A 26,366-nucleotide genomic window follows, 5' to 3' on the forward strand; every position below is an offset into this window, starting at 1 on the left:
AGGGATGATGAAGAAAATGCGGAGGCAAAGACAACCAAGGCTGCTCGCTAGCCACCAACTCGCAGCACAAATGAGACAATAGAATCCAAGAAGCAGACATGATCAGCTGGACTCCAGGCTCAATAGGGAACTGAGTTTCCTTCGCGCCAGCCACACAATATATACCCAGGTCACAAGAGAGCACCTCTAGCGCACCCAGCCCTGGTCTCTCACCTACTCATTTTACGGGTCAAAAAGCCACTCTGTACTCGAAAATACAGTCACAGCCCGACAAACTAGCCGACCCGAGGGTAGTATTTCACCGATCTCTTTTCTTCTTTCCACACTCAGTCTCCTCCTTCCTCTCTTTTTTGAGGTTTTTAATTGCTCATGCCATACGATTGATAGTCTCTTTAGGAATCTCGCTCCGGCTCTTTTTTAGCCTGAAGCAAGTAGATAGAGAGAGAGCTGTCAAGTTATATTACTTAAGTACGACAAGTACCTGGCAGGACTGACACTACGCTTGGCGGCTGTGCTGGCCTGAAACGATCAGAGCACGAGCTACAGTGCAGGCAACCAAGTTGTGTGATGTGCTGCCGAATTATCCAAGAGTTATGCATTTCAGAGCGCATTATATATTACAATTCAATTCGTCAGTCACAAAGAAATAAACAAAATAACTCGAATACAAGAATCGTTCTCAAATGTGTATATCAATTATAAACTATCTTCAAAGAAAGACATAAGAATCAAAAGCTACCGACCACAATTGTTGAATCAGCTTCATATAAAGACTCTTCCATCGTAAGAAAATAAATAAAAGCAATCAAGGACAGTATTTTTGCCGTACCAACTTCAAACAAATGGACAATCTAAATTCCCAAACTCAAAATTTCCTCCTGCCAAGTTTTCCCTCACATTGAAATACTGCTAGGTAATTCTGCGACGGGAAATCTCTTTGGACTTCCTTTCACATTTTCCAGCATTTGCAGATTAGTGTTGAACCAGATTCTCAAACAAGGAAATAAGAAGAGATAGTAATGATAGTAATAGGATATTGGGAATACTGTCCGCTATAGCAAGATAAAGAAACAACTACTTGTGCTAATAGGTTGTATCATTTGATAAAAATAACAGATATAAAAGAAGAAAGACCCATCAAAAAAACAACTATGAGGAATGATTGTTTCAGCGAAACAGTGATGCCGCCCAAATTAACACAAAATATGGGTAATAAATTCAACGTAGAGCGTAAATGGTATTTTCATCGCATTCACGTCTCTCTTTTTTGTTTCGGCAATCTATGCGTGGTGCAACCTGTCGGAGGAAAGAATCAAGAATAACCGTGATATATATATGTATATAAAAGGGGAAAAAAAAACACAATCAAGTTGCTGTGTTCCGTCGAGCCATCTTGCTTTATATAAGCTTCAAGCTGCTTGTCGTGCCCCAACTCCAGAAATCACCAGCCCATTCATGTTGCCCTCTTGTGAAATAATAAAAGAGGTATTTAATAGTCGATACAAGCCCCAAAACGCCCATGAGAAATCTATCACGCATCAAAATAAAATGCAGATAATACTCCAATATTTTGAGTCGCTCATACATCGGAGTCGAGTTTGTAGCATGCCGAGAGGCTTATACCTGGTATTGGTTGAAGGTAACGACGCCGATATGACCGTCGGCTCTTGAGTAGACACCCTGATCAGGCTCAGGGGTGATTCCACGGTAGCCGTGGCTAAAGTGAGCATCAAGTTGCCTCTGGCCATTGTACAACGGCCTAGTGCTTTGTGAGAAGACGTAGTCGTGCTTTCTCTTGCCACCTGTCGACATCATTGGTGGAGGAGGAAGAGGCTCTGTTTGTGCCTCGATAGGCGGGAGAGGCGATACCAAAGAAGCAATCCTGAGGGGCGCCAATGATGATTGAGTCGACTCTCGTCTAGGCAGAGGCGGAAGAGACGGTGCAGAGTATGGTGCCGCTGGGCCAGAAGGAGGGTAAGGAGCATGCGAAGATCGCCTCTCAGTCGATGAGTATGGTTCCGAGGGTCGACTGTCGTAAATGGCGTGCCTCATGGGCGGAATTGGGGATGGGCTGGGCGCCGGAGGTCGAGCACTGTAGTTGTACGGCTGCGAGTCTGTCTTGGCATACGGTGATGGCGAAGCTGATGTTGAATATGGCCCAGTAGGCGTTGCAGGAGGGATCGGGGCGCTTTGCTGGTGGACATATGGGCGAGGAGGAGCGGGCGCTCCATATTGCGGACCTGCTGGGTCGCCGAATGCAAGATGGCCAGGGCGAGCAGATGGCGGAGGTGCGTCATAAGAGGGAGGCGGAGGTGGAGGAGGCGGGTGCAATGAGGGAGCATGGTAGCTGTCAGCAGCAGATGGTCGTCGTGATGGCTCCTGTGGCATGTAAGGCACACGGTGCTCGCTCGCGTTACTGACGGATCTGGCCCGCAGGCCGTGAGGATCCTCGGCGGGAGCCGGCGTGACGGTCCGACGCCGAGCATACTCTTCTTCGCGTCGATCATAGCCGCTACCCTTACCATCACGCTTCCTCATGCGTACATCGCGGCGGATACGGACTCGGCATCCTTGGTCGGCAACAGTCTTGCTGAGGGGAGTGCTTTCCATCAGTCCAGGGAACTTCTTGGCACTGAAGACGTTGAAGGGCTGCGTCTTGATTTCCATTCTCCAGTCAACGCCTGGGGGAAGATCGGAATCGGAAGGCTCCAGGTCGAAGTCCTTGGCTTCCTTGGTCGTCTCGAACAAGCTGAATGAGAGGCGGAAGTAGCCCTCGTGTCGGACAGAGAGATCGGGGAAGATGAAGTATCCAGCCTCAGTAGGTCGGTCGAGATAGGCCATGCCAGATGCAGGAACACCAGTCAGGATGGGAGGGTTGTTAGTAGCTCCATTTTGAACACGGCCATGGGCAATGGGACGAGCCTGCTCCAAGCTCGCATAAAGGAAGAAATTGGCGTTGTAGTCGAAAGTGATGTCCTTGCCTTCCTCAACGGAAGGACCCTCGATAATGCGAAGTTCAACAACAGGTGGCGGGTCAACGGGTCGTCGGTCGCTGTTAGCTACGAGGGAGTGAGCAAAGAAGACTTTTGCAAAGAAAAGATGGAGAAGAACGATGCATCATCCATCTGTCACATTGAAAACCGTACCTTTCATGCCCGAACCGCATGCACGAGCTCGCTCTGGCTGCTGCAGAACCGTCAACTGGTACCAAAGGTGACGGTTCTCTCTAGTCACACGGTGAATGCGCTGGACCATGTCCCGCTGGCCCGCTGAGGAGGCCACACTGGAAGGCGTCGCCATGATATTGTGTGGAATAAGTGTGTAATTGAATGAAGAAGACGAATGTATCAAAAAGAGGCTGTTTTGCTGTGTTAGTGCTACAGTTTTTCATTTGGTGACGATAATCGAAGAGACGGAAGATAAGGCAGTAGCAGCGACAGGAAAGAAAAGAGATATGAAGCTGCAAAAAGAGGCAATGTAGCTGTGTTTGATGAAAAATGATCAACTCACCTTCAAATGACTCGAGGCACTCTCCGGCCGCCAAACCGCCCGCTGTTCAGCCCAGACTACAGTACGCGGGTAGTCGAGAGTCGTTTAATCATGTATAGCAGCGACGACGGGTCGTATCGAAAGTGACTGGGTTGATCGTGTTGTTTTGTATCCTCCTTGTCTGGTCTCGTCTATCGTCTCTCAGGCCTTGGGAGTATATCGAGGTTGTGTGCTTGGAAGGTGCAAGAAGAGAGAACGCAGCAGGAGGACGAAGAAGTGGATGTGCGACCGTGTAGGTAGTAGTAGCAGTTAAGAGATGCTGGCCAGGCTGGGCGACGCTGCTCCGTTAGAGCCAGGGCCACATTTATTGAGGGCCCCGGGAATCTGGGACTAGAGAGCGGGTCTCGCAGCTGAGGGAGCCTGGCATGTCCAGGACTTGGGCCAGGTCCAATCAGGTAAGCCTTGGCCGAAAGAACGCGAAAGGTTTCGTTTTTCCCTTTTTTCTTCTTTTTTAAGGAGCGTGGAGAGGGGTGAGCGCTGGGGGTGGATGATGCAGCAGATGGTAGAGGGGTGTGCAGATTAGAGAGCCCGGATGGCGGTTGGGTTCGTTCGGGAGGAGAAAGAGGAGGAAGGATTTTCTGCCCCAGCTTCACGGGTGACTTTCTGGTACTGGTACCGCTACCGAGGGCTTGTCTGAGTTATACGGTACAGGCACTAAGATGCCCGCTAGGTACCGCGCTGTAATGCGCATGCCAGCAGGGTGCTGCTGGTACTTTGCCAGGACGGACCGCTCCTTGACCCTGCTGGCCATGTACAGTACTTGTGTGTACGAGTGCTCATGCCGAGCTGCACCTATTAATGGGAGAAGCTAGCCAGCTTAGTGTAGCCCAGGCCCCTGTATTGGTATTGCCGTCTGGCTGGTGCTACAGTACACACCTATGTACTTTGTAAGCGACGAGACAGCTCACCACCAAGGTACCCAGCCCGCCAAGTACAAGTACCGTGTCTCTTTGGTGTTCAGGTGCATGTACTCATTGCTCTCACCAACACAGGCACACATGGGAGCACATGGGAGGAAGCAGAAAAGCCAAAAAAAGAAACACTGTCGCTTGAGCTTCGTGGTGATGAGAGGCTGCAGCCCTGGCGACTATAATTTATTGGCGGCGGTACAGACTAAGGGGTGGCCCGACTTCTCCACACCCGGCCTTTTTACTTGGTTCCCCAGCGGGTTCCAGACGGTCGGTCGCAGCAATGTTTGCTTCGCCAGCAGGAGCTTTTGACAGCACTGATGCTTGTGCTTGTGCAGCTAATGCAGCACCCCGTTCCCGTGTTTAATGTTAAAAGCGAAGGCAAAAGATGGCGGCTTAGTTGTACATTGCGGGCAAAAAGAAGGACCAGGCAAAGCGAGCGGGCAAATGCATGGCCTGAGTCAGGCGATGGGCTGATGGCATGAGCAAGGATGATGTGCGATGTGGTAGTTTCTGAGCGCCTCCCGAAAAGAAAAGAGGATGGAACAAAAGGAAAAGAAAAGACACCGGCTGCCACGCCATTGGTGGGCCAGACACAGCAGTTGATACATTTGCGGTGCTGTCCCGTAGCACAGGTACTGTACCTGCACCACTCGTAGCACCTGTAATGGTGGCAGCACCTACTACTTGCCGCTCCGTGAGCAGCAGTAGCGCTGCTTGTCCACTAAAAATGGTTGACTTTCGAGCTACAGTGTACCAGTCCCCAGCAAGTATTGCAGAGAAAGTACATACCTGTACGAGCACAAGCAGCACAAGCAAGGCACTCCAGTCAATCACTCGCTCACCCGCCTTCACTCATTCCGCCCACAGGAAAGCCGGACGGCTCCACCACCTGTCAACCCGTCCAGGCAAGCAAGCAGCATCCAATAATGGGCTCGATATCGCCATTGGAATCGCTGCAACTTTGGTGGCGCAGACCGGGCTGCTCTTCAAGATACTGCCTTGCAGTAGCCGGCTCAGCTGAGTTTCCCCTAATGCTAGCTCTCTCTCAAAGTCCGAAGCCCTGGCAAAGAAAAAGCAAAGAAGGGGAAAATAGCACAGAGAAGAAAAGAGAGGCGCCAGCAGCCGACCGATGGCCTGGCATCCGTAGCGTGCGCTATACCTGCTTGCATGTCAGTGCGCTGGTACATTAGGTAGAGTACTCTAGCTCAGGACAAAAGGTACTTGGACCACGCGGAGCCGTCGAGAGCATCCAGAGCGTACCTCGCGTCTCTTGGAGACAAGAACCTGGGCCATGGAGCCGGGGTGTGCGCCACACATCCCAAAGTTTCCATATTGCGGTGGGTCCAGGCCCCAAACAAGAGACGGGCGTCTCGCACGACTGCCATTGGCACGGCCTGCGGGCGAAATGGCGTCGGTGATACCAGAGCCGCTCATCGCCTGTGCGTTCTGACTGCGCTATTTTGCTGGGTCCTCTGGCCGGATGGTACTCGCTGGGACTGGCTGGAGCTCGCATCTAGGGTTTTGGAGGGAGCACGGCCAGGCGCCGTGAGTGGCCCGTGCTTGGCAGGCATCTTGTTGCCGGTATTGATTGTCGCCCACTCGCCCGCTGGCGGTCCTTTGCCGAGTGAGATGAGAGTGCTGTTGGATGCGCCATTGATTGCGCTTGACGGGCGATGGGGAGACGATCCCACGGGTCTGGCACCGGCCCTGGGGAATGACTGGCCATTGGATGGCGCATCGATGGAACGGCGGCCCATTTGCTCAGCAGTCATCTGGCCCAGCTACATCCATCAATGATATTGTTAGGAGCTGACGGCGTGCGGTCTTTGCTGCTACTGCTCGTGCTAGTGATGCTCGATGACACAGCCCGACCGGACGACAAGCCAGATCGCCCGGCCACCAAGGTAGGTACCGGGTGCAGAGAGACACGCCGCCTGTGATGCCGCCTGTGATACCGCCAGCATCCGCTTCGGGTAGGCTGCCTACCGTACCAAGTCCCAGCATGACCAAATTGTACTGGTACCACGTACAAATGCTTTGCTTTTTTCTTCTCCTCTTTTTCCTCTTCGTCCCAGCGCCTCGTGGGCGACTGGGAGTGACTTGGACAAGCCCCCCGGATGCTGCAGCGTCCGTCCAATCCCAGCATCTCGTTGCCTGCGTCTCAGGTCTAGCGCTCAGAAGATGCCCTCCATCTATCCATCTGTGCCCTTCTCGGCCACAGATGCATACGAGACACTCATACTGGCAGAACAAGCTACTGCTAGCTAGCAGCTGCCGCCAGCTAAAAAAGAACCCCGTTGGATCTGCTGCTACTAAGCACGCTTGACCACTCGGCCGACGCCGGCCCGCCATGGATCTGGCTGCTAGTGTCGCCAGCCCTTATTCCCTTTGCCTCCCTTTTTCCTTGCTGGCCCATTTCGCAGAATCCTGGTCGACTTACCGGTTGTGGTCAGTAGAGCTACAGCAATCTCCATCCATCGTCAGCCTAGGCGCCCCAGTCTTTTCTTGACACATGGTTTTCCCGCCGTATCCACCGATAGCAAAAAACGGGGAGTATCGTTTTTTCTTGCTGTCGGCTTGTCATCCCAGAGACCCGTCACCCATTCATTTGCCCATTCGTATCTCGGTCACTAAGATCGCACAAAGTGTCCGTTAGCCTGGTGCGCCTTTCCAAGTTTGTGTATTAGTTCTTCCTCCATCGCTCCTCTTCTTTCGAGCACGGCACAGCAAAGTCGCACAAGCCAGAGAAGAGGGGAGCTCCAGCCCATGCATACCTGTACTTGTGCGAGTACTTGTACATTACAGTATGAAATAGGCCTAAAGAGGCTTGCACAAGAGACAAAATAAAAGACTTGCCGGGGCCACAAAATGGACTTGTGGATCTCGTGCTTCGGTCCCATACGAGGCACTGCCGTGTCGGATCATGCAACCTGACATGTCATATGTAGGGCCATTTACGGGACAGCCACCTGCAGCAGTTGTGCCACGCTTTTTTGACGCACCCATCCGGTAGCGCTGCTGTGCCTTGGGCGTCTGTCCCCGAAAAGGGCATGCATTTTGCTGGTACCTCGTACGAGCACTTTTGCCTCTACAGGTACAGTACAGTGTGGTGACCTTGAAAACCCCTGTAAACTGCCAGGAAGATCATGTACCATCCAGTTCGTTCCTACCAGTAAAAAGTGACGCATTCGAGATTTGCCAAAATGGTGACACAACTTCTGGCCAACTTCTGGCTTGCACTTGTGATCAATCAATCAGTCATATCGCGGGGGACACAGTATTACTGTGCTACCAGTAAGACCCGGGGCATTTTGATGTACAAGCAGGTATGAATAGGCCTCGTGTCTCGTATTGGAGGAGCGCCTGGTAGCAACACCACGAAGCATGTCCACATGCCATACCTGCAGGTCGCTGTACTCCCGGTTGACGAGCACGTTTCTCTCACGAACTTGTTGTATATCCGCTGCGGCGTTAACTCCTCCAGGGCTGCGGTCTATTTTCATCGCCACTGGCAATGCCTGTACAACATGCTACTGGCCAACGCTGGTAATCACAGCTCTGCCATTGCAACCCTCCATCAGCGGCTCCCCACGCGAACACCGTCATAATCGCTCTCTGTACCCCGTAAATGCTATCAGGCGAGGCAAGGCAAGGCCCCAGAACCCCAGAACACGTCAAGAGGCAAAAAAAAAAAAAAAGCACGGGAGTGCTCCGAACGCTTATCATGCCTCTTGGACAAGGTGTGCGCTTGGTGGCCTGAGCAAACCTAAGAAAAGAAACAACAGAGATACAGGTCCGATGGTGCTCTGCAGATGAGCAGAATGCAAGATGCCGTATGTACTTGTACTGTATATGCTAGACACCACCACCATCTCCAGTTCGTTTGATGTTCTTTCTGCTCTGAATTTCCCCGCTAACCCTGGCCGCCTCCATCTTTTTTTCCCCGCTGGGATTAATCTACGGCACGGCTGGCTTTGCTCACAGGACCCTCGACGGCGCTATTGCAGGTAATATCAGACTGATAGAATCATCTCCATTGTATTAGCCAGCAATCTAGACCGATCGAGTGGCTCTTTGTATGTAACATACGGCAGAGACGAACCTACCGAGCAAGATTGTGCAAAGATTTCACCAGCGTGAATGGATAGTTTGTCCACTTGCATGCTCTCCGTCTGTGCTCCAAGCTCTATACCTGTGTACAGTACGGAGTAGTAGGTAGTAGTAAGAATAGCATCTCGAAATAGCAACAATGCCATCCATCCAGGACACACAGCCAATAGCGGCGAGGCTTCGTTATCAGTAACTGCCACAGTAGAAGAGGTATTTTATTCGTTCCTACATGCCTTTGTTCTCCCGCAACGCTGTGTAACACTACTGTACAAGCAGGCTCAACCTCTATTGCACCGAGAATTGTACTTGTGTGGTGAAACCCTCCATGGCCCCCTCGATGTGGGAATTCAAAGACATGATCGGCCCCAGAGCAGGCACCAGGATACAACGGAAGCCACTCCGAAATTAGGTGGGTTTCAAACGTTCAAGTTTTCTTTTCTTCTCTTCTTCGAGTCACGACAAGCTCCAGAAAGGCAAGCGAGCCGTTACATGCCATTCCACGCCATGCTAGTCTAGTGCCGCATAAAGTTATCGGGGCCACGCGGCATGCGTGACTGAAGGGATGAACCCAGTACATACTGCAAGGAAGAGCATTTGGAAAGAAACGTTTTGTTTTTATAAGACCCATTTGAACACCGGCCCCGTTCCCGATGCTCAGACATGTCGTACTGTAACTGCATGGGAAGATGCGAGTTATGGGTTGTGTCGTACTCGTTTGGACGCATATCAAAAGAGAGGGAAGAAAAATTAATTAAGGCACATGTGCTCACTTGTGGACTGGCAGGGAGCTTGTACCTATTCCTACGAGCGTGCTGCTGCAGGCCAGTTTTACTACCACCGCTGTAGCTGCAAGTGCATGTCCTGTAATAATACTAAGCTGCTGCAGAACGTCGCTGCCTCGGCGGGAGAGCACGCACACGAGGCTCCAGCGTGCAAAGGCAGGAGCGTCACCAGGCAGTGCTCCTGCTTACTTGTTCGAAGTGCTCTGTAATATGCTCCTGCTCATTGTATTTCGCCTTGGTGCAGAGGCTGCGGCAGAAGCCGCCGTGCCGAGGCTCTTTTTCAAGCGTAGCTTCCTCTTCCAGGGACTTCAGAGATGGAAACTATAACCAAGAGAAGGAAAAAAATCTTCCGCCATGTCCCTGTTCGACTTTTTCATTTCCTTATTCATTATCATCTACGATATCCTCAGAACCATGTATGTACAGCCACAAAAGGCTTCTCCAGGGGGGCTAGATTCATCCTATTTCGATCAAGGATATGTTTCCGGACGGATGCCACGCTGCTTCAGCATTGAATGAAAGTCAGCAACCCGATTGAGCGTGTCGGCCGAGATCATCTTGCGGCCCTTTTCACCAGATCGCGTCCGACTTGTTATTAGCTTCGCACCCCCTCCCAAGTCTTGCTCGTCCGAAAGCCCGTCCACGGGTGGTGCTGGAACCGCTGGAATGCTACCCTTGGAGCCTATCAGCGCCGCCCGGCTGCACACGACCGTTGTCCCGCGATGGCCCCTTACCTCGAACCTTAGCAGGCAGACAGCCGCCCTCGCCTCTTCCAAGTCTTGGGCTCCACTCCCCACCGACACCTCTGCTCAACTCTTCGGGCCAATTGGTGTCTCGCATCGTTGCGCTATAGGCTGCTAGGCTAGCGAATGGAATAAACCCTGTTCGCAGAGCGGCCTGTCCCAAGTCTGTGCCCTGCAATCCGCCCCACAGCCGTGTCTTCTCATGGTCCATCGACACCGTGCTTGCTTGCAAGTCTCTGCTTTGTAAATGTTTGCTCATTCATTCATCCATTGATCGGTGTTTAGCTCTCGAGGGGTAGCAAGCCACGGTCGCGGCCAGTACGTATTAGGCGTCTATACCCCAAAGTATGTAGCACGAAAGAGAGCAGCACAGGCAAGTAGGTATTGGTTCGGCTATTGATTTTGAAATCATCTTTACCACAGCCCACCCCTTCAATTTTGACTGACATCAGACGCTATACTGTAGTCTAGCAAAGTTGATGGGAGTACGCCAAAGTATTTCAGCCGAATCCCCAACTACGTAGCACCAAGGCTGGCAGTATGGCACGATTACCTACTATTTTGCCTTCTCCAGACTGGTCTCCTTTGAACCGGCGGCACGAAGCGTCTGAGTAAGCAGCGCCGACAAACCGCTGCCGCAGGTTGGCCAGTTCGTAGTCCCAAACCCAAGGGCAAGGTTTCGGGCGTCTACACGCAGTGCCGACACCGTCGATACCAAGTCCATGGAACTCTCTCTCAGCTGAGCATTCCAGCAAACAACACGGCTTCTAGCACGACTCGTGCGCCTGTTCGCCACCCGACCAATAAATAACGATACCCCCAGCAAAGATCCTATGACCGGTCGCTGGTACTTCTGCGAACATGGCGGCCCAACAGGCATTTTCAAATAAGCCGGGGTTTTATTCGTCCAGCTCTGTAACTGCATTGGCGCTCCGAGGATCGCAAACACACCAAAGATTCTGGAGATGCTATTTCCCCCCCCTCGTCCACTGCCGATGGTGCACACCAAAGTGGCACGATGCTTTGACGCAGGCAGTGTCCCAGGTGTGGTTGTTGGTCACAGCAAACTGTCGCTGCCGGCCTGGCCGCCCAGAGCACGAGCATAATAATTATTGCATGTTACCTGATCAGCACTAGCGATACCACCGAGTCTAGCATAATCTTATGCAATAGGCGCTTTTCGGTGCCAATCTTGCAATGAATTTCGACAATTGAAATGGCTTTGCTTGCTAAGTCTATGCTTGCAAGGGCTCGCATTTAGTAGACATTCATATCCACAGGCCATGCCACCGTGAGATAGTCAAAGCTGCAGGCACAGTTGTCATCAGACCCTGTCCTTGCGGCCAGGTCTCTCCTTAAACATATGCATCATCGTTCGTCCTAATGCAAGCTTGCAGCCCGTAGATCATCCGGGCTCTTGCCAAGATCTGTATATCCGGAGTACCTTCTACTCATTCCTCATGCTCAGACACCTTTCCGGCACCAGGCGGCTTCTAGTTCAAGAAAAGTGCAGCTATTGCAGATCTGCTCAAACGCTACACTAGCTGCAACTCTAACCTCAGCTCGGATACAGTTCCCTTGAGCATTTAGCCACTCAACTCAAAAACCAGAGAAGCAAAGTTCAGATCCAGCCGCTGTGTCCATTTCGTTTCCTACGAAATCCACGTGGAACACGCTCAGCTAAGAGCCGGAACTGAGCGCTAGACCAAACACAAAAAGCCAAGGATTGACATTTCATTAACGTGACCCAGGACCGCCACTTATTATGCATGTCTCATAATAGCGCCGTTCAAAGTTTACAAAGTTTCCGGCCCCCTTCCCATGTCATCTAGGATCATCTGGGAGCTTTGGGGCACACAAAGTGGCTGGACTGACAAGGCTCTGTTGGTTAGGTGTTTTGTTCAAATGGGTGTTTTTGATCCATCGAGTCTCTTAATGCTGGTCGAAGGAACAGTGCTAGATGAGAGCTATTGGTGCTTGGTGTGTCACCGCCAAGGTAATTTCGTCTCTGGAAGCACATGTTCAAAACGCGGTATACTTACTCCTTCTTCATTGTAATGACCAAGGAGAGATTTACTCCATACAGCTTACCCTCCTTGGGCGGTAACCAAAGCCCACGTTCGACAAAGCTTTGCTGGCGAATCTTCCGGTAGGCTTATCCTAGCTTGAGACATGGCATATCTCATACTCTAATAGTAGTAGTAAGAACCCGGAGATTCAAAGACAGGCGCTAAAACAGCGAGTAACAACAAACTGGTGCAACACATCATGGCCTTACCCCCCGCGATAGGTTGACTCACCTGTTACCGCCTATAAGTAATACAAAATATATGCTCCACAAATACTAGTATCGGAATCTCGAACACCCGACTTGGTGTCAGGAAGAAGTCCCAGAGAGGCTCTGCATGTCTAAGAACATGTTGAAACATCTCACTACTGCTGCCATCACCTTGGCGAGCGATCGAGATGATAATGGTAGTACAAATAGTTCTCCCTACTCTTTGTCTCCCACTGTTGGACACAAAATACTCCGGTGATATGCTACCTTGTCTCTTTCTGTCTTGCCGCTGCGTTTGCAGCCTTACATGTGACTTAGCCCCCCTTTTCGCCCTGTGAACACATTCATCGTTACAGAGTGAAATCTTGCTGAGAGTCTTATCCTGGGGCTGTTGGCTCTTCTAAGCAAGACAATTTTGCTTTCTTCTTGATCGGCAGAGTTTGCCTCTTCTTAGCAAGCCGCATACCTGTGCACAAGCGGGTGATGCCCATCCTCACTCCCTTTTACCCACTCTCTGTCAGTTATAATATTAGATCGAGATTATATCACAATATGCTATAGCTCAAATCGTTGAGATAAGACGTGATTCTCTTTCGGTAAATCGTTCCGGAGTTCCTGCTAGTGTGAAAATGCCATGGATGGTCTGCCCATAAAGAAATTAGGACCCCAAGCGAAAGATGTTTTGATGCCCACTTTCATCTCGAAATCAAGGTTGGGTGCGTTGCGAGCATGGTCTGTGTGATGAAACGAGACACTGGTCTCTCTTGGCTTGCGGATGAGGCTAGACATGCCACTGCTGCGTGTTGCTAACATTGGTGCAGGAGAGAGGAGAATGTAGAATTCTGGGGAGGCATCTCTTTCGCCTCTTTCTAATCGAGAATAGCATCAATTTCTGTCTCAGCGGAAGAGACGAGATGACTTCACCTGGGGGCCGTGGTAACATCGCTTTATTCTTATTGAACTCCGCCTCCACAGGCTTCTTGAAGAAATACCTGTTGGTTCCTCACTCTCTTCATTGTAAATCGCGTGTGTCAGAAGTCTTTTTTTTGTTCCTGTTGTTCTTCTACACCTCCCTGCATTAAGCTTATTTCTTTTTTAAAGACATGCCGGAACTCAAATTACCGCCCGTGAATAGGCAAAAATATCTATTTTCTTTTTTTTTTTTTTTTTGGTCTACTTATTCTTTTCCTTCCATTTCTCCATTTCGGCACTGGGGTATCGGACCCAACGCGTGTTGTTGGTGACATGTCTCCGAAAAAATGTGATGTGTTGTTTGTGGATTTTCTGACCAGGGTTCTTTAACCCACGACCAACGCGAGATATAAGATTTGAAATAGAAATACATGTGCGGCCAACGTGCATGACGGGGCTATGTTTCTTCGAAAAAAAATGTAAGTATAGGGAAAGGGGGGTGTATGTGTAGTAGATATCGTGGGAGGAATCGTCGAGCATGGATTTGATATTTTGCCTATTATAGGGTATATTGAATAGGAATAGAAAATGAGACGATGATGTGCTAATTGGATTTTAATTTATAGAAATGGGCTGTGTTTGAAGTAAGCAAGGTGGTTTCTTAATATCTATGAAGGTATTATTATGGTCAATACGACGTGTTGGTTCATTTGAACCCTGGATTAATCGACATCTGGTCGATTTATGTTCTTTCACTCTTGGGTAACAGAGGAAGTGCTATTGTGTCTAGAATCCCCACTCGTAATCACACGGCTTCAGTGTATGCCATACTCGTGTGAGCTAATATCAATCAAACTTGATTTACTCCAAGTAGCTACCCTGCTGTCGTCCCAATCTTGCGAAGCCTCCAAACAAAACTGCTAAGTAAAACTCAGAGAACGAATGTAACATGCAAGTCCAGAGAGCAAAAAGCAAAAAGCAAACTCGCTGTTATAATTTTTGAGATGTGTAAAAATATTCGCTTTACAATAGAACATGCCGTGTTTCATCCCTATTCTCTTTTCCTCGCTTTTGTGTTTTGTTAAATTATAAAAGCCCTTGCTCTCAATATCCATGCCCATGTCATAGAAGTAAAAATATTATCAGAGATAGAAAGTATAAACAGAAGAGCGGTATCAAAGCAGATCCAAGAGCTGTCCTCCTTGCCCTCCACCTCTTTCGTCTTCATCCTCATCTTTGTTCATCCACCATTGGCATCAATTGAATCCTCGGATTCGTCCAATTATGTAGCGCTACGCAGTGTTTCCAGTTTCATCATCTTCGATTCCGCCTTCAATTGTGAGTTCATCTTGGTTTTCAACTTCATTCCCGCCTTCATTCCCGCCTTGAATCATGGTTTCATCTTCATTATCGTTATCGACCCCCATTGCTGTTTCATCCTCGTTCTCGATTTCGCCTGCAATCATGGTTCCATCTTCATCTTTGAGTCCGCCCTCATCTTCAGTTTCAACTCCAGTTTCGTAATCGAAACTACTTATTGCAGTTGGATCATCTTCATTTCCAATATCACGTTCTGCTATTTGTCCACGCGCTTCCAGTGCACTTCTCCTGTTTAGATCCAGCCAAATATTTAACCAGGCATGTTCTTCGCGCTAAAAATCGATCGCCCTGTCCAGCTGATAGACTGCAGTCTTGGCGCGTTCTCTCACGTCGAGATCTCTGTCGTTGTGTTTGAGAAACTCCATCCTCGTATGGAATCCTAGCTTCTTCAATTCATTGGCCCTCATAGACCAATCTTGCGCCTCACTCTCATCGTCATGCCCAGTAAGGTTTATGATGAAATGACATACGGCGACACGGACCTCCTTATCTCGATTGCCAATCTGCTGGTAGAGCAGCTTCAGCAGGTCTGTCTGCCTAGCCACCAGCTGTCGATGCTGGTGGGTGCTAGCCGCTATATGGACCAAGATATAAATGACTGGAATGATGATTTTTGCATGGGGATGGATGAGTCTGGTCTCCTGTCCAGGCGTTGGCGCTCGTCGAGAGAAAGGATGGAGCACCTTGGCTCGTAGTTTTGAGGATAACAGGTCAAAGAGCCGATCTTGCCCAATGGTAGTGAACAGGTAATCAATCATCTCGGTCGTATCATAAGGCGATTCCGCAGAGACTCCTACTCCGAGCCCTACCAAGTTTCTGATGAGCTCTAGACCTTGTTCTTGAACGGCCACTTCATCATTGCGGGATCTCCTTTGTGAGTTGAGTTCATTTTCACGCAGGCTAGCGAGCTTGTCTTCCGCTTGGCGTAGCTTGGTTGATCTCGAAGCATCCAGCTTCTGTGGATTGCCGTTTGCTGCAAACATCCATCTCACCAGTTCTTCGGACGGCGAGGCATCCATCTCTTCATCCACATCTACATCCACATCATCACCCGACGGCTGGCTAGGCTGGGGGTTATATGAAACAGCATCCTGGCCATCATCACAAATGAGTTGTACCAACCACTCAGAACCAAGCTGCTCCAAGCAAGATCGCTTTAGATCGGGGCTCACAGCAATAACAAGGTGTTTCAGAGCCCACAATGCATTAAGCCGCAGAGCAGGATTATCAGAGTGGGCGTGTTCGCAGAGGATCTTCATAACACCGTTTTCGGCCAGTAGCTAGCAGCTGTTAGCTTGATAGTCTTGTATCGTGGGCATTGACGCTGAAAGGAAGAGAGGATAGACGTCATGTCAAAGAGGGAAATCAAGTAGTTAAGTAGAGGAAAGGAAGGGGGTTGACAAACTTCGCGGACTGGACTAGCTTCCAGAACTAGATTACAAATAGCAGCTGTGGCAGCAACCTGGACATTAAGGTCAGGATGTTTTAAGAATTTGAAGACTGGCATGGCAACCGAGTGATCAACCAAAGTTGTACGCAGTATGCTGATGGATCGTGAGAGCATCCTAATAACATGGCACGCCGCGACGATGACAGATAATGGATTAGCGCCATATGCCGATGAGACGTTGGCCTGTGGTTCAGGCTCTGCGCTTGGTTTATCCTTGAGCCGGTCCTTAATCTGCTTAGGACGCTTGGGATACTCAGTAAGAGACTCCATGACATAAGGAATGAAGTCTTCTTCAACCAGGGCCTTTCTGTAATCTTCCTTTCCAGAGGCTACGGCGCCGATGGCTTTGAGCGTCGATTCTCTTAGCCTCACACGATGCGAGAGCAGCGGATCCTGGCCAAGCTGTCCCAATTGTGAAGATGCAGACAGACCCTCAACATCCATATCAGTATCGGGCTGGGGAGACCAATATTTTGCTGCCTCCAGGATGGGTACAGAGCGATAAGCCCGCCTCAGAAGTTTCGTCAACGTCTTAACTGCACCGCAGTCATAAGCAGCTTTTTGGAGCAGTTCGCTGTCAGTGATGAGACGGGCCAATGTCGCCGGCGCTTTCTCTAGGATAAGATGCTGTGTTTCATCAAAGGTATTCTGTGATTCGGCCTCTTCCTTGTCGTTTTTCGTAATCAACTCAAGGAGAATTGGCACTATGAGCATACCAAGGCTGGTTTCTCTCCATCCTTTGCGCCCTAGTCCGGCTTTGAAGAGTGCTGTCAGAATAGTGACTGCCATGAGTCTCCCATAGCCAGACAGTGATCTGGCTTGTATAATCAGCCAGGGGATGAAAGGGCTCTCGACCTCATCGGATGAGTTGTCCAACCCCGACTCCAAGACAGCAGGGGAGACTAGCCTAAGTCCAGGCGTTTGACTCGGAGTTCGTGATTCGGGGCGGTCTGGTGTATTAGCGGAAGAATGGTGGTGAGACTGGGGTGGACTGCGAGCATTGGAAGAAGGAGGAGGCACTTGAGGTAGTAAGTAATCCATAACCGTCGGGCTCTGGATTTTGGCGCCGCTCAAGCCACTGGCTTCAACGGCGATGGAAGGGAAGACGGCGAGAATGGCGGGAGAATTGATGAGCCGAGTTGCTCTGTACTTGGACTCCCCAAGTATAGCTGCGACCGCAGCAAGCACGGGACCAATTTGCGTTCCATGGGGTGCTTCCTTGGGGAATGCCTCATATAAACCATCACTATAAGCTTGTGCTTCGGCTCCTGGAACAACATGGCCCTGGCTGACGGCGAAGCTGGCCAAGCGCGACGCGAGCATATCCAAAACACCAGATTGGACCAGAGCCTGCTGATGCCGCTCCTCTTTACAAGTGCGAGATATCAAGCCGGCCACAAGCTCAACCTGGGTCTGCTGCAGGCGGCTGGATGACGTAGAAGCAAGTATAAGACATAGTGATTCGAGATGATATGACGATGTAAATATTGCGTCGGCAAGAGCTAGACTATCGAAATCTGATGACGGTGATGCCAAGGCAGCGGCATCTGCAATGCCACTAACGGCCTTGAGGGCAGCGACAACGATTTGCGGCGGGTTGGCATTGGGCGATGTGCATGCGAGGATCGCTGGAAGAGCTCGGGAGGCGTGGACGGACGGTAAGAAGGGAGGGCCGCCTGCAAATAAAGCAGCATCACACGTCAGTATCACCTGTTTAAGTGGAGGATCGAGCAAAGCTGCAGGGGTCCTGCAGAAGTTAACGTGACGGATCTCGGAATACATACCCTTGGCGAAGCTTGTGATGATCTGCAAGGCTTGTAGCCTCACATTGTCTTCGTCTGATAGAGGCCGACTCAATGCCTGCGGCCTAACATCTTTGGCTGTACTCGACCTGGGCGTAGGGCGGGCCGAGGTCAAAGTCCTAATAACGGGCTCCAGCACGCCCAGGCTGACCCATGTCTCCTTCTTCTGGTGATGTCCGATGATCTCATTCTTCAGGGCTTGTAGAGCTGTCGACTGCTCGGGGCACGTTTTGGCGTTTCGAAGCTGAGCTAGGATCGGGGAGGTCTGGGGTCGCGCCATGGAGATGGGAGTGCCGGCTACACAAGCGGGTAGCAGTGGGATCTATAGCGGAGAATGCCGAGAAGAGCAGGGCGTCGGGATCTCGCCTTTGGTCGACTAGTGAGATTGAGTCAAGATTGGCTATTGTGCTTCGCGTGTAGAGCTGCGCATGAGCTGTCGGTATAGCCTATGACGCTGATGCAATCGATAACACAAGGGGGGATCCCGAATCAGCTCCGGCGGATTCGGCTGACTGAGCTTTGTGAAGCCAAGGAAGACGTGGTGCGCAAGCAAGTAAAGAAATGCACAAGAATCGGGGCAATGGTGCGCCTGGGGTAAGAGATGACGAGTGCGTAAAGAGAAGATCAGGATAGCGATATCAGTGTAGAGTCGTAAATAAATTGGCGATATCAATCCATGAATCTATTCAATGTCGTCGATACGGCGTCGCTGTTGTCTTGCAGTCTGACGAGATGTCACGCCAAGGCAAGTCCGATGCTGTGGCACGTGCATTGTGTTATCTTATCGGATCTCTGCTAACCTTCTCTTTAGACGTCTCCATAAAAAGGCGACGTTTGCCGGCTACCGCTTGTGGCCAATCAGTGCAATGACGAAAGCGGAGAGCAGGTTTGGTGTAAGTGGGAAAAATACGGATAGTAATGGAAGAATTCTAGAAGAATTGATTATACGGGGTAATGGATGTAATATCTTATGAAGGAATCGCGGCTATCACTGCAAATTATATCGAGATAAGCTAAGCGTTTTGATTGCATGATAACAGCTCATGGTTGGTCGTGTCATTTGCCGTTTTGTATTTTAAAGTATACATTGCATCTGTAGGCTTTGGTTTAAGGTTTATGAAAGTGTACATGTACTCCATAGAACTTTAGCAAAAGCTCCATCACCTAATAGGTACATAGAGCTTCACATCTACGAAAGACTGATTGCAAAGAGCCAGAGCGTTATAATTGCTTTAGTTTTCACCGGCGAAATACAATTGTCAGTGCCGTTGAGTATACATATCAAACATCAATAATGAATATGGTGCACTGCACTTGATTGGGCAAAGTTTCCTTGACGCAATCAGAAACACCCCGGACCATCCGCTCCGACTGCCGGCATCGAACTCCGAGACGTGATGCTCGCCTCGCCTCTTTGTGCGGCATTTTCCCGCCTTCGCCTCAACCGCCAGCCGTTATCGCCAACTGCATGGAGTATAAATACTATGCAAAACTCTGTAGGTTTTAGAGAGTTGGATATCACAAAACGGCCAAGCGAGCCTCGACACGTGAGAACTACACATGCACCCTGGGCCCTGCTCCGCATGTTAGTGCTCCATACAAAGACGCCGGTGAACGAAACATCATCTCATCCAGGTGTTAGTGGCAGTGCCAGTAGCAGCATAGTAGCACCAGTAGCACCAGTAGGGCAGAGAGCTCTGTTTCCCCCCTGCTAGTCCTGCAGCCGCCACAAATCAGAAATGAAAACTCCCGCTGATGTTAGACATGTCTGAAATTTGTGTCTTGGACTCGGGTCACAGCCGCTAACGAATCACCGGGCTGCTTTGCACCACGAGCTCGCAACAACAGGTGCTCGTTGAGCCACGACCGTGCATCGATCAAACGACAACTCATCTTTTTTTACTTTGATCCCACAAGACGGCCCCTCGCTGGCGTGGTCTGGGGTCAGTCTGGGGTATTGTCATTGCTGCTAGCATTACGGTCTATGGAGAAGGTTGTTCGTTTAACAGTAGTCTGTAGTAGTGGTATCTGCATTATGTAGCACTAGGTAGACATCATGACGGAACCCACAGCGATGAGACGAGAAACGCCTTCCAACCAGACCCAGCGTACTTGTGCATACAATGCGGGACGCACGCGAGTCAAAAGATGCGGTCAGACTAAGAACCGGCAGAGAGACAGAGAGGAGGGAGGCTTATAAAGCAAATGCCTGATTTTATCATGTACTTGTGTTTTCTACTTTAATCTTGTAAGAGAACAGATCGGGATGCACCGTTTTGCTGCTTGACCTGTCAGCTGTTTCCTTCAAGTAATGGCGATCGCCTTTAGCCAATAATACCGAACGAATTCCGTTTTCGGAAAGCAAAGAGATTTTTCTGCCCGCGAGTTTTGCGACTCTGCTCCACCGGCGCCAAGTTAGTAGTACCAGTACTTCTGGGTCCAGCCAAGGATGCGCCCAGATAATGGCTGAGCTGCTCGGACATGACCGATTAGGTCAATACCTTCGCAGTATTGCATGCTCCATCGGGATTTTTAGTTTTGGTTTTAGGTCTCAAAAGCAGTTTTCAAAAAAGAGGGACGGCTTTTGCAGCAATTTTTTCCCTCTCTCTTCGTTTCGCATTGTCTCTCTCTTTTTTACCCTTTTCATGTCACAACAGCCACACCAGCCTTCTGGTCCCGCCACCAAGTATCCCGGCCGGATACTAGACCGCTGGCCAATCACCGCGGAGAAGAGCAGATTCCAAGCCGCTGTTGCAGGCTTTGAATGATGGGGATCCGTCTCACTGCTGCTGAATCTGCGTGTCCAAGTACATATACAGATACATATACCAGCAAGGCTGTGCTGCAGCAGGATTGAAAGACAACAACATATCCCTCAGTACGGAGTGCCCCTTACAGCAGTCTGAATAGCAAACGACATCAACACATGCCGCCTCTCGTGCTGCCACCCAGCAAATTTACAGCGCGATTAAACAATAGAGAAGCAGAAGGATCAGCGACAGAATTGGACACCTGCATTCGAAGCGGCTCTGCTAGTCCCAATCCCACGCATTTCGCTAGGTACAAAGTATCGCTACTTGGCCGCTAACTCCCCCCTCCATCCTTTCGCCTTGCGTCCGTCCCGCCGCTGGTCGATTCATGCCATTCGCTGGCTTGCATTTAGACCTGGGACTATTACTATAAGATCTTCCTGGCTCGGTGCTTCGGTGAGCCTTTCGGGTTCGCTCAAAAAAAGGACAAGATCTGGCTGTTCCACGTTTTTCAAGATTGTGTCTCACTGCATTTCGCCAGCACGCCGCTGCCCGGCCGCCTACCGCCGGTTGTTCCGATTCAGGACGGCTGGTGGCCTTTTCTAAATATCGGAACGGTCGACGACGGCTTCTGCCACTCTCGCCATCGCCTCTTTCTCTGGCCTCGTGCGCGCTGTCCTCGCCTGTCTGCGATCCTATTGTTTAAACCAGAGAAACAGAAAGAGCGAAACAACCACAGCCACAACGAACAGCACGACCAGAAGACAGCCGCGCTCCGATGATGCGCCGTAGGAGACCATGTTGAAGACATCCCCCATTCTCTCTCCCTCCGCCAACGCCTCGCCCACCAGCTTCCGCAATGCGTCGAGGTCCTCCCAGGAGTCTGCTTCGTCCCACCCGTCGCAGCTCCCAACCGTGAGCCCGAAGCCCTCCTATCTGCATCGCCGGTTATCCACAGAGTCAGAGGCTGTATCAGTCTCGGCATCCTCGTCAGCGCTGTCTCCAGGGCGCTCACGCCGTACCGGGGCCTCGACAAGCGATATTCGGTCCCCTGCTCATGCGTTTTCCTCCTCCTCTGCCTCCCCATTAGCAGCTCCTACGACCACAACCACCAAGACGACCGTGACGACATCTACGAATATGGGCATCAACGATTCGCAAAATCCGAGCCGAACCTCGCCTGCTCAAACTCGACTGTACAACGCTCTGTCGCCTAATAAGCGTCGACTTGCCGCCACCGCTGAAGCTTCTTCACTAGATGCCTCTTCGACCCCTGCTGCCACAGCTTCGAATTCCGATGCGGCTCAAACTGAGGCTCAGGGTCAACGGTCCGCCTCTCCTCAAGCACCGAAACGAGCCAGGCCTGAGGAACAGCCTCCCCGTGTTTTGCCAAACAAATATGAGTTTTGCCCGGTAGAACACATGGTCGAGCTGATTGCACATATGTTGGGAGAGCTGATTGCCACCAATGACGCAATTCGCATTTCAAGCGGTGGACTAACGCGGTTTCACTCGAGGTATGTAGAAGCTTCGGAATTTTCCATCATTCTTTTTTTCGTCCGTGCGTGTCTGACCGCTGTCCATTTGCAGAACCCCCCCTGGCATCTCGGTCAGAGATTATCTTCATCGGCTTGCCAGACATGCCACGCTCACGCCACCGCTTCTTTTGGCCATGGTCTACTACATCGACCGACTCTGCGCTCTCTACCCGGAATTCACCATAAACACACTCACTGTTCACCGGTTCCTAATCACCGCTGCCACAGTCGCTGCAAAGGGCCTCTCTGACTCCTTTTGGAACAATACGACCTACGCGCGAGTGGGCGGAGTGCGTGTTGCTGAGCTGAGGCTGCTCGAGCTGGAGTTTCTTTACAGGGTGGATTGGAGAATTGTGCCGAATCCGGAAATTTTGGTAGCTTATTATCAGGGACTCGTCCAGAGAGCTCCGGGATATGAGCTGGAATCTGATGGGTCGAGCGATGATGACGACGACGAAATTGACGACGATGACAACGAAGAAGATGCTGTGCAGCAGTAAGAGCGCCGGAGGGGGCTAAAGAATAAGCATTCTGAAACACCCCTCCAGGAGAGAGCTGTGCCAACGTCGAGAAACGGCTTATATCAATGATACCCACCTTTTTCACCATAGCACCTTAATTTTTGTGTTCACTTACTTTATTCTTCTCTTTCTTCTCTCGCCAGCCGTCATCTCATTGGCCTTTTTGCTGCTTCACGACATGCATCTCTGGTCACACAAATCACATCTCCTTGCATAAACTTGTGGGTCAAAATCAATAGGAAGGGAAAAGGGCATTTTTACAGTCTCTGTTTTACTTTGTCAGCAAATACACGCGCAACTCGGATTCATTATTCGGAGCATGGTGGGAAGGGGGGCAAACATGGGTGGAGGAAGGGAATTGGCGTTTTATAGGTGTTGTAAATGGAGCATCTTTGTTATTCTTGCATGTTGGATACGGGGCGAGGTTTTGGTAGAATTCGCGGAAGTTGGCATGTGCCAGAAGCGAATACCTGTATATACAAGTTGACATCCATGTTAGCTGGAAAAATACTTTCAGCACTTTTTAATATCTATCGCTAAAACCACCACCAAAGTCTGTAATTGCTTACATCTCCTTGTCTAGTTACATGTCTATATATCCTTGCCTGAATCATTCCGTTGTTCAGGGATTGTCACCAAAAAGATGATGTCTGGCGAATCTAGCCCAATCCGAATACTTCAAAAATAGCGATCCATATGCTGATACAGGAATCAAGGAAGCATGTAGCAGATCGCCAAACATATTCAGTCATCTTACCAAAGCAAGGATAGAAGATGCCACGCGGCTCTGTTACAAATTTACCTTTGAGGGTTCGCACTGGCGAGGCTATTCGAGCATTGCCTGACTCGATCGTCGAGACCTACGGTGATCGGATCTGGTGACAGGGCTTGGGAGCCTCAATGTCTCAAATGTTGGCCGAGCCTGGCGTGTCGCCAAAAATAGCATAGCAGCCGTGGCGCATAGAGGTAACAGCAAAATGGCCTCCGCGAGGCCTGTTTGTAAAGCTATCACAAATGGCAGCCAAATCTGTAGAGGATATAAGACTACCCAATGACGATGCCTACATTGTATTTGCGGTTAGGTAGGTATCTGTATCTAGAAGCACTACTCTGCACTTACTCGAGAAGATATCGATATTGGAAAATAATGAGTGAAGCACCTGTCAGGCCCCAAGACAGCAGCATCCTATTTCATAAATGAGCAGCGCATTTAAAAGACTTTGCAGAGGCGAATAGAAGCACCTACACGAAAGTTACCGTTGAAGCCCAGGAAAATTTATCCTGCTGGCTCCCCGTCAAAAGAATCAGCAGCGAGAGGCAAATGTTGGTTTGCAATAGCCATCGCTTCATTGTCGACAGCAGAACCAACACCATCCGCCGCCACCCTCGGGGCAATGATAGCTGAGAAATCACCCACTATGTTTCAATAGAACAATACCCAGTATACACCGTAAGATACTGAGCTCATAGGAAAACTGGGCGATCAATTGCCACAAAAGTTGAGCTGGATAGTCGGCGAAAAGACCAACGAAGAAGTGTCACAGATGGCCACCTTTGCAGTCGATCAAGGAAAAATGCCAAGAGGATAGAGCGACACAACTCTATTCAGCTAATGAGGCTTATATTTGCGCAGGATAGACCCAGTGCGATTATCCAACCAAAGCCTTGACGATTAAATGGCGACAAAGCAGAGAATAAGAAATGCGGTTTTCCACCAGCAAACTTCAGCGATTAGGCCAAGCAGTAAAGCGTTGAGAGAGAGTTGGAGCATTCAATGGAGATTCAACCAGAACTCCGTCTACACATCAGCGCCTGCAATACAATAAAAGAGGCAGAATTCCAACGTGTTGGATTGTATCTCACGATGGGCGTTCTTCCATATTTGACTTCTAAGACGATCTGCACCTATCAATGGAATTTTTACGTCAGGTAGGCGAATACTGCCAGCGCATCAATTTATGCGTGTAACGTGGTCGTGACCGTGATTCGAGGGCATTAAACATGCCCCTCAAGCCTTTACAGGAGCGTCCAATCGGACTGGTAATTCAGCCGAGGATTATGTTCGCTTAATGCTATGAGCTCTCAAGTGAATTAAATATCGTAATCAAATAGCTGGAGGCCTCTGCAGCTGAGCCGCATTGCATATTGCCATTTGGCCGTGAGTGCGTGGCTGGCGGTGGTTGGTTATGGAGACTATTCGGTGAGTTTCTTCGAGTAGCGGCGGGAAACCTATAAAGATCAAAGTTGCCGAGAAAAGCGATAAAAAAGTAATTAAGCCATACAAAACGCTTCCTAACATCTCTTTGCGCACACCTATCTAGTAACTGGCGCTCGCCCCATAGCACTTGCGCGGATTCTCTCTCGGAAAACTCCCTTATAATATCGGAAACGCAACCGGTGATGTACTAAGCCTGCCTTCATATGAACTCAACAAAATTCAACTACCTTAACTATATATGCGTGATTTTCAATTTGATATCAGAACAAATCCATCTATCTGAATGCGGACCAAAAAAAATGAGCCAGCCGTTCAATCTTTGGCTGTCCAAGCGCCATTGACACTAGACCTTGATCCAGACGACAGTGAGGTTGGTAAAGACTCAATCTCTACACCAACATCCGCATATAAAATTCTTGCGGCATGCAGCACTGCAACATTACTAAATATCACCGCCACTCAATTTGGCAAGAAGCCCGAAAGTGAATCATGTTGGACGACATATCCTGTAAGCCAGGTGAACTCTCATATATATCATAACATTCCTTTTAACACAGGATATTACAGATATGCGATGGATTGAAATTTCAGGAGCACACACACTTGCCCTTATTTGTTAAACAACAAAATTTAGATGAGATATGCCTCCTAATGGTCGCAATCTTAATTTGTTTGCACTGGGGCTTCGTTTTCAGCCTTTACTGTCAGCATCGATGGAAACAGAAGTTCTTACCTGGAATTATCATTGCTACATTCACTACGCTTCTTCCTATTGCAACGCTCGTTCAAGACCCAGCTATGGTCTTTATTGGGCTCCTACCAATAATAATCGATATCTATACCTTGGCTTGCCTTGTCTTTGACTATGCCTATACAAAGAATCCAAGATCTCAAGGCTTTGGATAGCAACATTATCCAATACTCCTTGACTACCTGCTCAAACAGTAGGCAAGAGAGTTGAAAAGAAGCAGTAGTTATACTATACCACTGTGTTTAGCCTCATAGTTGGGCACAAAATGCCAAAACGCCTTAAAAGGCGGCACGCGCAGCCAAGTATCCTACTATTATGTGCAATTTCGACCTAGAAACATATCTACACCTGCCTACGTAGTAGAATAAAACTATGCAGTCGCTTTAATAAACCTCAATATCTGACCGTTAAACTGCTGAACAATTGACGTTTGCTGCCTGCTCCATCTCCTCCTCCCCAAGCATTTTATCCACACACTACAGGGTTCTATTACAGTCGTGAAAAATGACTACCACTGGCATACATTTAGTAACCCAAATATAACATCAAGCACCCAAAGTACAATATATTTAGGCGCTTGAATAAAAAACTGAAGTATTTATCTCAAGACTGATAACAAACAAGCAATCCTACTGCCATAAATCACTATTTTATATTAACTACATACAAAG

At 49.6% G+C, this 26,366-nt stretch overlaps 6 protein-coding genes across 6 annotated transcripts; 2 read left to right on the plus strand and 4 right to left on the minus strand.

Annotated features, from left to right (window-relative positions):
* Positions 1 to 1,469: 1,469 nt before the first annotated feature.
* Positions 1,470 to 3,665, minus strand: GGI43DRAFT_193703 (velvet factor-domain-containing protein). The gene is made up of 3 exons (XM_083199980.1): positions 3,511 to 3,665; positions 3,147 to 3,358; positions 1,470 to 3,059 (listed from the first exon to the last, which is right to left on the minus strand). The coding sequence occupies exons 2-3, from the start codon at positions 3,298 to 3,300 to the stop codon at positions 1,618 to 1,620; spliced, it is 1,596 nt and encodes a 531-aa protein (XP_083057541.1). The 5' UTR covers positions 3,301 to 3,358; positions 3,511 to 3,665; the 3' UTR covers positions 1,470 to 1,617.
* A 2,230-nt stretch (positions 3,666 to 5,895) lies between these two features.
* Positions 5,896 to 6,237, minus strand: GGI43DRAFT_413892 (uncharacterized protein). Its single transcript, XM_083206961.1, has one exon. It carries the CDS (start codon positions 6,196 to 6,198, stop codon positions 5,974 to 5,976), a length of 225 nt encoding a protein of 74 aa, XP_083057542.1. The 5' UTR covers positions 6,199 to 6,237; the 3' UTR covers positions 5,896 to 5,973.
* An 8,607-nt stretch (positions 6,238 to 14,844) lies between these two features.
* Positions 14,845 to 18,638, minus strand: GGI43DRAFT_193814 (armadillo-type protein). The gene is made up of 3 exons (XM_083199981.1): positions 17,900 to 18,638; positions 16,071 to 17,791; positions 14,845 to 15,945 (listed from the first exon to the last, which is right to left on the minus strand). Exons 1-3 carry the CDS (start codon positions 18,195 to 18,197, stop codon positions 14,938 to 14,940), a joined length of 3,027 nt encoding a protein of 1,008 aa, XP_083057543.1. The 5' UTR covers positions 18,198 to 18,638; the 3' UTR covers positions 14,845 to 14,937.
* Positions 18,639 to 18,753: 115 nt separating this feature from the next.
* On the minus strand, positions 18,754 to 20,319 carry GGI43DRAFT_413909 (uncharacterized protein). The gene is made up of 2 exons (XM_083206962.1): positions 19,560 to 20,319; positions 18,754 to 19,502 (listed from the first exon to the last, which is right to left on the minus strand). The coding sequence occupies exons 1-2, from the start codon at positions 19,578 to 19,580 to the stop codon at positions 19,260 to 19,262; spliced, it is 264 nt and encodes an 87-aa protein (XP_083057544.1). The 5' UTR covers positions 19,581 to 20,319; the 3' UTR covers positions 18,754 to 19,259.
* A 756-nt stretch (positions 20,320 to 21,075) lies between these two features.
* GGI43DRAFT_193894 (cyclin-domain-containing protein) lies at positions 21,076 to 22,851 on the plus strand. The gene is made up of 2 exons (XM_083199982.1): positions 21,076 to 22,184; positions 22,258 to 22,851. The coding sequence occupies exons 1-2, from the start codon at positions 21,466 to 21,468 to the stop codon at positions 22,703 to 22,705; spliced, it is 1,167 nt and encodes a 388-aa protein (XP_083057545.1). The 5' UTR covers positions 21,076 to 21,465; the 3' UTR covers positions 22,706 to 22,851.
* A 2,140-nt stretch (positions 22,852 to 24,991) lies between these two features.
* On the plus strand, positions 24,992 to 26,113 carry GGI43DRAFT_413914 (uncharacterized protein). Its single transcript, XM_083206963.1, has 2 exons — positions 24,992 to 25,452; positions 25,512 to 26,113. The coding sequence occupies exons 1-2, from the start codon at positions 25,228 to 25,230 to the stop codon at positions 25,848 to 25,850; spliced, it is 564 nt and encodes a 187-aa protein (XP_083057546.1). The 5' UTR covers positions 24,992 to 25,227; the 3' UTR covers positions 25,851 to 26,113.
* Positions 26,114 to 26,366: the final 253 nt, after the last annotated feature.

Source organism: Trichoderma evansii (genome assembly GCF_050947405.1).
Source record: "Trichoderma evansii strain SZMC 28006 chromosome Unknown GGI43scaffold_21, whole genome shotgun sequence".
NCBI lineage: Eukaryota > Fungi > Ascomycota > Sordariomycetes > Hypocreales > Hypocreaceae > Trichoderma > Trichoderma evansii.